This window comes from Numida meleagris, chromosome 27 (assembly GCF_002078875.1).
Source record: "Numida meleagris isolate 19003 breed g44 Domestic line chromosome 27, NumMel1.0, whole genome shotgun sequence".
Classification (NCBI taxonomy): Eukaryota; Metazoa; Chordata; class Aves; order Galliformes; family Numididae; genus Numida; species Numida meleagris.
In genome coordinates, this window is record NC_034435.1 from 2,631,930 (window position 1) to 2,642,305 (window position 10,376).

General features: G+C 58.9%; 2 protein-coding genes across 3 annotated transcripts; both read left to right on the forward strand.

The window, feature by feature from the left end:
• On the forward strand, positions 24-2,177 carry TPGS1 (tubulin polyglutamylase complex subunit 1). Its single transcript, XM_021378634.1, has 2 exons — positions 24-504; positions 673-2,177. The coding sequence occupies exons 1-2, from the start codon at positions 206-208 to the stop codon at positions 1,202-1,204; spliced, it is 831 nt and encodes a 276-aa protein (XP_021234309.1). The 5' UTR covers positions 24-205; the 3' UTR covers positions 1,205-2,177.
• Positions 2,706-8,228, forward strand: CDC34 (cell division cycle 34). 2 transcript variants are annotated; one of them, XM_021378482.1, is made up of 5 exons: positions 2,706-3,043; positions 5,778-5,864; positions 6,493-6,590; positions 6,713-6,847; positions 7,329-8,228. In XM_021378482.1, the coding sequence occupies exons 1-5, from the start codon at positions 2,867-2,869 to the stop codon at positions 7,537-7,539; spliced, it is 708 nt and encodes a 235-aa protein (XP_021234157.1). In that variant the 5' UTR covers positions 2,706-2,866; the 3' UTR covers positions 7,540-8,228. The 2 variants fall into 2 exon arrangements, with proteins under 2 accessions (XP_021234157.1, XP_021234156.1); XM_021378481.1 differs by lacking the exon at positions 2,706-3,043 and adding an exon at positions 3,262-3,874.

Consider the following 10,376-nt stretch of genomic DNA (forward strand, 5'->3'; position numbering starts at 1 on the left):
CAAGATGGCAGCCTGCTCGGCACCATGGCAACCGCTTTCCGCCCGCTGATTGGATGCGCGGGGCAATAATGGGCGTGGATCCGACGACCTCCTCGCCTACGGATTGGCTGCCAGTATTCAAGATGGCGGCAGAGGAGCTTCCCGCCTCAGCGGAATAGCGGCGCACCAAGATGGCTGGGATCCGCCTTCGCCACCTGCAGCTAAGATGGCGGCGTGCGAGAAGCGGCGGGCGGCGGCCACCCCGACCACGGCGGCGGGCAGCGGGCTGGGGGACGAGGAAGAGTTCCTGCTGCAAGCTGACGTCACCGCCATGGTGCGGGAGGCGCTGCTGAAGGTGCTGGAGGCGCGGCCCGAGGAGCCCGTCTCCTTCTTGGCCGACTACTTCGAGCGGTTGGTGCTGGGCAGCTCCGGCGCAGCGGGCGAGGCGGCCGCAGAGCTCTCGGGGCCGATGCAGCGCCTGTCCCGGGCGCTGTGGTACGTGCGGCTGGCTCACCACTCCCACAGGTGCGGACGAGAGGCGGCGGGCGGCAGACTACGGCTCCCGGCGTGCCCCCGCGGCGGCGGTGGCTTACGCGTCTCCTGCCGGGCGCGCGGGGCACGCTGGGAGTTGTAGTCCCGGGAGAGGGGACCGTGAGCGGTGGTAACGCTGTGTTTTGTCCCGTGTTGCGGCAGGACGGCGTTCAACAACAACATCAGCACGGCCTATGAGGTGCTGGGCGCCGGCGGCCGGCGGCGGAGGCTGGGCGTGGATGGGCGGCTGTACAGCGAGCTGCTGCGGCGCATCTGTCAGCACGGGGACGCGCCCCAGGAGGTGGCTGCTGCGCTGCTGCGTCGAGTGCAGTGCCGGGACCACGAGGCCGTGCCCTTCGACATCTTCCGTTACGGCGTGCTCACCTGCTTTGTGCTGCTGGAGTTTGTGAGCAAGGCGCAGATGCTGTATGATGTCCTGGATAGCGGTGCGGGTGTGGCGGACAAGAGCGTCTGCCAGGCTGTCCTGTGCACGCTGGAGGAGGCGCTGGGAGCCAGCGGGCTCTCCGTGCCCGTCCGCTATCTGGAGGCAGGCTCCAGGCTGGGGCCAGACTGCTTGGCCTTGGCCATGGACCGGGCACTGCAAGAGAGGAAACTCAGCACCACTATGAGCAGAGAGGAGTTCCTGAAGAAAGCCTCGGCCTTATTCGTTGCAAAAGTGAAACCCGTTGAGTAACATCCTGGTGGGAACAACATTCGCTGGATTCCCTAAGTGTTTCACACAGCACTTTGTGTTGAGGAGAGGGCTCTACTCCCTGAAACTGGCTGGGCAGCGAGGCTCGGGTGAGCAACTCAGGCACTGCGTGGTGAGCCCTGAGTATGCTTGATGAGAGACTGCTGATTTCCATGCTCCATTTCTTGCTCTGAGCACTACTAGTGCCCACTCACCTCTAGTGCTTGATGTTCCCATGTCCTGGTGTGCCTCTCCTGAATGTAGCTCCTCTGTTTCCAGCTGACAACAGTAAGCCTTTGTTAGGCATTAAGTGGGAATTGTAAACTGTAGGGCAGTTTTAGTAATTAAAAACAACCCAGAGTCAACTGACTATGGGTCTGGATCTCCAGCTATCCCATGGTGCCGTTCTAGCCCTGACAATGTTGTGTTTGTGCAGCTTCAGTGGGGAGCTTTGTCTCTACTTTTGAGTTGGTTTCATCCCTACCTGTGAAGTAGGGGATGATGCTTATCTACCTTGCAGCCTACCTAGCATGAGGACTCACAGGTAAACATTGGGTTGATAGGAAGTTTGAGATAAAGCATTACTTGTTAGGCAAAATGTTTTCAATGCCCAGCAGATAAGTGGCTGGCTGAGAGGAGCTGCTTGCTGGTGCCATGCTGTAAAGCTGTCAGCAAGCAGCTGCTCTTGCCCTTTCCTTGTTCTGTGTTTACCAAACCGCCTCCAGCTCTGTAATCCAGATGCTGGAGATGAAGGCTCATACTCGAACAGTGATTTTTCCCAAGCAAAACTGTGGAGCGCTGCTGATGTGGGACTTTGAATGCCAGAAGACGACAAAAACAAACTTCTTTCCTTTAGGGGCCACTTTGCTTCGGAGGTGTGGTGAGCAGTATGAGTATTTATTTGAACTTACTTATTTTAATTATGCTGTGCGATAATCGATTTACTGTAAAGCATTAAAGCTTTTTCTTATTTTTAGTTGCCAGTTTCTTTACTGCTTGGTGTAAATTGCAGCAGCATTCAGACTTGAGGGGGTTTGTTAAAGGATCAACGAACCGTCGTCAGCCGGCCTGTCTGAGGTGGGAGTGTGGGGTCACTGGCTGAGGCAGTGAAAAGAGGAGGCAGTGAAAAGAGGAGGCAGTGAAAAGAGGAGGCAGTGAAAAGAGGAGGCAGTGAAAAGAGGAGGCAGTGAAAAGAGGAGGCAGGTGCCCTTCCTGATGTGGGTCGTGAGTTTTGAGGACGCTTTGCTCCTGCATGATCTTCCCGTTCCCTCACAGAGCAGCTTAACGCGCGGTTCCTAGAGCCGCCCTCACGCCTGCCCCGCGTCACGTGGTACCTCAGCGCGGAGGCTGCCGGGAAATGGTCCCCAGCCGCCCGCTCCCATTGGCGGACGGCGCTGTGGGGACGGAGCCCGCTTCCGGTCCCGCCCCTTGCCCCGACAGCGCGTTTTGATAGGCGGGCAGCGCCGAGGGGGCGGAGCCTGATTCGGCTCCGCCTCCGTTGAGCGAACTACAGCTCCCGCGGTGCATTGCGCGGCTGCGCTCGGAGCGGCGCGCGGGGCTGCCGCTGTGTGCTGCCTTCCCTTCGGCCCCCTCGCCCTTTCCTGCGGCCGCCGTTGCGCCTACGCCAGCCCCCGGCTTCACTCGCGGCCTACCTAGGTCGTCGGGATGGCGCGGTCTCTCGTGCCCAGCTCACAGAAGGCGCTGCTGCTGGAGCTCAAGGGGCTGCAGGAGGAGCCCGTGGAAGGGTTTCGGGTCAATTTGGTGGACGAGGGGGACCTATACAACTGGGAGGTGGCCATCTTTGGCCCCCCCAACACCTACTACGAGGGCGGGTACTTCAAGGTGAGCGGCTGGGAGGAACAGGGCAGCCCGCAGTGTCGGGAGAACCGGCGTCCCGCGGGGGCGAAGCTTTGGCGGCATGGAAGGTTCGGTTTGCGGGTTAGAGCCGAGGAGAATGGGAGTTAGGAGAGGTCGAGGGAAGCGTGTTCTGTTGGAGGGACACGGGTGTGGGAGAGTCGAGGGGAGAGCGGCCTTAGAGGGGGAGAGGCCTGAGGGGAGTGGGGAGGGCCCGGGTGTGGGTTGTGGTGTGAGGGAGCCGTGGGGTTTGGCTCAGGGTAGGTACCAGGGAGTGAGGGGTGCTGAGGACCAGGGAACCGGCCGGGCTTGTTGCTGGGGCCTTTAGACACCATGGCTTATGGAGCTGTGCTGCCTTGGAGGCCTGGCAGGAGGAGCTGCCACTTAGGGAGAAGGGGGCTAGCGTACTGGTGTTTGCTGCCAAGCTGCACGGGGATTCTCATCGTGGAAATTGAGCTTTGGCACTCCCAGGGGTTGCTTGCCCTCTTTCCCCCTCGACCTCTGCCTGGGGGTGTGGGAGAGTGAGCTCGGGTTCATGTGTTCCCTCTACCAGGGGACCCCAGGCATCACCACCGAGCCGGGAGGGAAGGGACAAAGGACTCCTTGCTGTGTGGGATGCGTGGCTTAGGCAGCTTCAGTGTAGGGAAGGTCTTGTGTTTTTTTGGGGGCATGACTGTGCACAGTCCCTGTAAGAGGAATGTGTGTACACATTCTTCCCAGGTGTTGTGCAACCTGTGTAGCTGTTTTCTTCCTCTTCCTGCCTCCTCTGCTCAGGCTGATTTGTCTCTCGCTCTGCTGGCAGGGTGGGGGTGTGCCCAGGTGAGTCACCGTGGGGGTCATCGAGTCTGATGCTTGAGAGTGAGGTATTCTCTCTTCACTGACACATTTCCCTGTCGTCTTTCCCTGTAGCCTTTGCCTGAGGCTCTGAACTTTCACATTTCAGCAGCTCATGCTCCTGTTTTGTGCTGGAGCCTTCCCAAGCTCAATTCTGTTCGCTGGTGATAGAGGAGACCTGTGTGAGAGAGAGGGCTCGTGACAACATCTGCGTATTCACATATAGCAAAGCATGGCTTCATCCAGAGCCCCCTCGGGGAGCGCTTTGCCTGTGGATGGTTTTGTTCTTGTCCTCTCTCGAACAACAAAGGGGATTATTCTGCCAAGTTCAGCTGTTTGGCCTCAGTGCAGCGCAGGGCCTGGTGTTGTTTGTGCTGCCGTGGGCCGCGTGGAGCTCTGTGTGCACACAAAACATGTTAACCCCAGCTTCCTTTCTCGCTGCTTCTTTCCACCCTTCTGTGTTGCGTAGAGCAGAGCAGGCAGATGAAGGGCTGCTCTGGAGGAAACGGGCTTAACAAGGCTGCCATGACCTGCACTGAGGTCAGCTTGTGGCAGAGTACCCAACCTCCCATGTGAAATGCCATGGAGAGCGGCAGCAGATGGACCTGGGGCCAGATCTGGGGCTGGCTAGCGGGGATGCAGCCAGATGTCCCTCTGTGCTGAGCTCTTAGTGGCTGTTAGCTGACAGTGGAGTTTGGCAGCACTGTGTGTCTTGCTCAAAGGCCAGCACTGAGTCTGTTCTCTTGGCCTGCCTTGATCAATTCATTCATGTAGGCCACTGCCTGCGGGAGAGCCCGGCTGGTGTTCTGTTGTCTCTGCTGGCGATGGACGTGGGCTGCTGCGTGATCTTCATCCACACTTATTTTTAGCACCTTGTCTATGCAGTATGGCTCTTTTTTCAGTGTTGATGAGCTATTTTTAGAGATTCAGTGTGTTACTCAGAGCACCAAGCACCTGATGCCTCTTCCCTGTTAAGCTCTGAAGGGTAAACAGTCTTCTTCCTTGTCACTCGGTTGTAGCTGTGCCCCTTGTGTCAGGAACAGCAGAACAGCCTGGGGTTTGCAGCGCTGCTTGAAGTGGTTTTGTTCGGATGTGCTGCCTCAAGTCCTGCTTACCCCCCTGCAAACATCCAGCCCTTGCATCACTGCTGTTTATCACCTAGAAGCTGTGTTGTTGCCCACCGTGGGTGAGCCAAATGGGACGGACCTGCGCATCAGGGCACTGGTTGCAAAAGTAGGGAGGATAGGGAATGCTAACAGAGGTGGAATTTGTTTCTCAAGGGGTTAGGTGAGGAAAAACATCCGGGGAGTTGCCCATGGTGCCTGTTTGTTTTCCAAGCAACGTGGTTGCTATTTCTGCTTGGAACATGTGACCAGTGCCCAGCAGCTCCTCTGTCCCCTCCAGCCTGCAGACTCGATCCAGGCCTTGCTTTGCCTTTGAGACAAGGCTGCCCACCTTGGTGGCTGTTTTCTTCCCCCTGTAAGCGAACATCAGCATCCCACTCCTAGCAGAATCAATGCAAGTGTCATGCCAGCAGCCTCTGGACTCTGCTGCAGTTTGGTGACTGCTCATGCCTCTGCTCTTACCCGCTGGCCTGCTTCTCCTTCTTGATGTGCTGGAAAGAACAGGAGGTTTGGTGACTGCAAACATGTGGGCCACTGGGGTTAGACTGAGCTTGGGAAGTGGGGTGGCTGGACCCTGATCACCCACTAGTGGCACAAGGAAAGTAATTCACCTCCCAGTGACTGCCAGCCAGCACAGAGATTGTATCTGCAGTGCAGTGAGGTTGACGGAGGCTTCTTTACCATGGTGGTCGCAGGAGTTACGTGGCTTCCTTCCCTTCCTTCTCAGAAACTGATAGTGACTTCTTTTTATCATTTCCTCGCAGGCTCGTCTCCGATTTCCCATTGACTACCCCTATTCACCCCCTGCGTTCAGGTTCTTGACCAAAATGTGGCACCCCAACATCTATGAGGTAGGTGGCCTGGGACAGCGTGAGAGCTTCTTGGACAGACAGGGAAAGGTGCCTGTCACTGGATGAAAATCTCAAGCCCTTGTCGCGAGCACAGCACTGGAAACTCTGCACCTTTAGAATATAGTGCCTGGTATTGGAAACGCAGCTGACTGAGGCTTTTATGACAGCCTGTCCCCTACCCTGGAACTGGTTCCAGGTTAGTCAGCCTTTCCAGGCTTGAGGGCTCCCACGCTCATCCAGCAGGGACGTGGTGCTTGAGCCAAGGGTGGATGCAGAACGGTGGCTTGCAGGGCCTCACAGCAGTGCAGCTGCTGTCTGAAGCCATGGAGGAGCACCGGGAGAGCTGCACCATGTGTTCAGTGTCAGCTGGTGGCTTGGCAGCCCCATCTGTAAGATACCAGCGGTCTCAGGGTGCTAATCCCAGGCCTGAGGGTGCAGATGGTGTGGTAGGGACAGCCCCCCTTCAATATCCCCTCCAAGGTAACAAAAGCACAGGCTGAGACTTCCTCACCATGGCTTAAGCCAAAGGAAAGAGCAGCCAGGGTACTGGGACAGAGGATGAGCTGCTCCTGGGAAGTGCTATGGGGCAGCAGCCCCTACAGATGCTATTTTTTCTGTGTACTTTCAGACCGGCGATGTCTGCATCTCCATACTGCACCCACCAGTGGATGACCCACAGAGTGGGGAGCTGCCATCCGAGCGGTGGAACCCCACACAGAACGTGAGGTACGGGCTGTAGGCAGGACTGGGGAGAGCGGGGACCCACGGGAGGCTGCTGGCATCCGTTGGGTTGCAGGCAGCTGCTGACCTGCCTTGGTTCTTACCTGCCCATGTCTCTTGGCTGCCAGGACCATTCTTCTGAGCGTGATCTCGCTGCTGAATGAACCCAACACGTTTTCTCCAGCCAACGTGGATGCCTCCGTGATGTACCGCAAGTGGAAGGAGAGCAAAGGGAAGGATCGGGAGTACACAGACATCATCAGGTGTGTGGGGAGCTGGGCCGAGGCCTAGCAGCACGCTTTGTAGTCCTGGGAGGGCTTACTGAGATGTGGTTGCGTAGTGCACGGGATAGTGAGATCCTGAGGGCACAGCCTGTTCAGTCTTCTCTGCAGGCTTGTGGGATAGGAGGATTCTGGCTCCGAGTGTGGCTCTTGAGGAGCAGTTTGGCTGTGTTATGTGCCCAGCTTTGTTGCTGATGTAAGCCCTGGCTCTTCTCAGCTCTGGAGCTGAGCATGTGGGCATGCAGCAGAGGCTGCGCTAGCGCTGCATTGCTGCCAGGTCTGTGGTGTGGGACTGGCCAGCCTTGGCGTGGCAAGACAGCCCCTCAGAGCCTGGGGCACTCCCAGTCCTAATCCTGTGTGGTGAGCGGCCAGGGAGTTGGTGCACAAGGGGAGAAGAGTGCTCCAAGCTGTGTCGTGCTGTGCAAAGCCCCTGTCCTCACCCCGCCTGCTTCTCCCCTTCCAGAAAGCAAGTCCTGGGAACAAAGGTGGATGCTGAGCGGGATGGCGTGAAGGTCCCCACCACACTGGCAGAGTACTGCGTGAAGACCAAGACTCCAGCCCCCGATGAGGGCTCAGACCTCTTTTATGATGACTATTACGAGGATGATGAGATGGAAGAGGAAGCAGACAGCTGCTATGGTGATGAGGATGACTCTGGCAATGAGGAATCTTGATGGCCCCCTGGCACTGCAAAAAGGGCTATAAACTACTGAATTTTACCTCAACTAGGACGAACTGGTTTGAATTTAGGATCTGTCAGCCCTGAAATTAACTCTACCTCACAGGGAGACTGTTCTGCTGTTGTAAAGGAAACCCCACCACTGTCTTTGTAGGAAAAAAAGCGAAAAACAGAAGCAAACCCTATTTTATAAGCTTACTGAGTGGGGGTGGGTGGGAATGGGCAAGTCGTGTTGGGGGCATTTGCAAATGCACAAAAGCCAGGGAGCTTGTGGCTCTGGCTGGGTTGAGGAGTTCTGGGGAAGCTGGGGTTGGCTGCCCCTTGTTGGGACATGATCAGCTCTTTCTGTGGAGGCTGTGAAGCTGGTGAGTGGTCGCTTTGGTAGGAAGCACGTAAGCTTTTGTGCAGCTTTCTACAACCTTCAAGCTGTCTGGAGTGGGAAGGGCTGCAGGGTGGGCACAGCTGCCCCTTCCCTGGGGCAAGGCCGTCCTGCCTGGCTCAGAACTGTCCCTTGTGGGACCCCTCTTCTGCCCTTCCCACACTGCTAGGGCACAGGCCTGGGCCATTTGTAGCTTTTAACTAGCTGAGAGGGGTGGGATAGTTCTGACTCTTTCTGCTTCTGATTGTTTTGTTGGTTTTTTTTTCTTTTTTTTGGAAACTATTTAATAAAGTACTTTAAGGGAAGGGCTGTGTGGGTGCCTGAGGCTCTGCCCTTCTAGCTGTTTCCATGCCAGCTTTGGACGAGCTCAGGTCTGTGCTAAAGGCTGTGGGGGTTCCTGGGTTCCTGCAGTAGCCCTTGTCCCTCCTTCCCTCTGCAGAGCGGGGAGGCTTTAACCGAGAGAGTTTTCTGCATTTGGGCAACTCTGTGTGCCCCAGGCCTGCCCAGGCAGCACCCATCTGCCTTGGAGCAGTGCCCACGTGGTACCCAATTTCTTGCTGGTTTCTCTGATGTGGGTGTAGCTGGGCACCACCTCAAGCCTGCAGGCCAGGAACAGCCGGGCTGCTTGCCTTGCTGGGGTTGTGTTGGCCTCTGCCCTGCTCCAACCTGGGCAGGGTTGGGGCAGCTCTGCTGCTCTCTTCTTGGGGCTGTGCCCCAGCAAACTGCCCCGCTGGGGCCTCTGTGCCTCAAATCAGTCATGAGCAAAGCTTCCCCTTGCCTGACATTGGATAAGGATTTGACTGACGGCTGTGACCCGCACATGGTAAATGCACGTGCATTGTTGCCTTAGGAAATCAGGTTAAAAGGTGGATGGGATGATTATCACTTTGCTGGGGCTAGCACAGGGCAGCAGCAGTCTGGGCTGCAGCTTTCAGACCAGCCAGCCCCTTGCTTTTCCTAGGGGTTGCTCTGTGTATCCTGCATAGAGGCAGCCTCTTGCTGCTACCTGGTGCTGAGGCTGGAGCTGTGTCTGCGGGCTCCCACAGTGCAGGAGAGGAAAGCAAACGGATGGGAGGGGGCAGCCGGGCAGGACACGCTGGTGGGTGGACACGGAGCTCCTGGAGGGAAGAGGAACTCCAGGAGGATTAAAGAGTTCACAAGAACAGGCATCTCCCCACGGGAAGCACTGCGGGGAATGGCGTCAGCGGCCCCATTGTTTGAGCGTTTCCTGCAATCTCTGGCCCCTGCTAGGTGTGAGCTCCAGGGCTGGTTCCAGCTGAGCGTCACTGCCCAGGGTGGGGGAAGGGGGCTCGGGCCTGGGGAGGGCCCCTTGCCCCGCTGATAGGAGCTGAAGCACCTGCCCCTGTGCTGCGTTATCGCCTGCCCCAGTGCCTGGGTGCTTATCGGGCAGCTTCAGCTGGGCTGGAAACGGGGACTCCGAGCCCCAGCATAACCCGGAGCTACGGGAACGCGCTGCCTGGGCTGAGCACCGTGTGCCGGGGGCCCGCTGCCGCCAGCCAGGTCCCGGCGTGCTGGGCGGCCGGTTTGCCTTGGCAGGGGCCCTGCTGTTGTTCTCAGGCCTCTTTTGTCTCTGCCTCGCCCCCTGGGCTGGGGAAGCGCTGCCCGGTTCCCTTCCCACGTGCTCGGCCGTGAGGACACGGCCCCGGTTCACCCCAGCGCCTCCAGCACGGCCGTGGGAAGGGGCCACCCGGGACTGCTCGGGGACCCCGTGGTGCTGGGGTGTCCCCGCGGTGGCGGTCACCGCCCGCAGCCCGGAGTCGCCCAGCCCTCGGGGCTCCGCAGGTCCCGCTGCACGGAGGCGTCCCCGGGCCATCAATTGAGGATTAATTAAGGGGGAAGGGCAGATTACAGAGCTCCGCGGTGTGGCCGCCGGGCTCCTTCACCCATCCCCGCTGCTGCTCCGCTCCCAGGAGCCGGGAGGCTCCAGCCCCACTCCCTGCACCACCCAGGGCTGTGTCCTGAACACGGCGGGGAGGGGGAGAAATCTCGGCAGCCCCCGGCCAGCGCTGCGCAGCGGGCGAGGGCAGATCAGGGTCAGCTGGAGTTTGGCCGGGGCACGCTGCGCTCCGTAAACAGCACGGAGCAAAGGGCAGCCGCGGCTGCTCGGTCCTTCTCCCCGGGCAGGTGCCCTCCGACCGCCGTCTCTCCTCCCCCGCGGCTCTGCCCTTCCCCAGCACCCGAGCGCGCCTCGTTCTGCCCCGCGGGGCCGCGGCCGCCGCGCTTCCCCATTGGCTGCGCGCCGCTCGGTGGGCGGAGCCTCGGCGGGACCGGCCCGAACTGGCTCTCCCCGCAGGGGACGCGAAGCAGAAGGGCGCTCTCTGAGCCCTTCTCTCCGATTGGCCGGATCTAACCGAGGGGGCGGGACAGAGCGGCCGAACGGCGGCGCCATTGGCAGTGAGGTCTGCCGAGGGGGCGTGGTCCCGCCGGGCCGT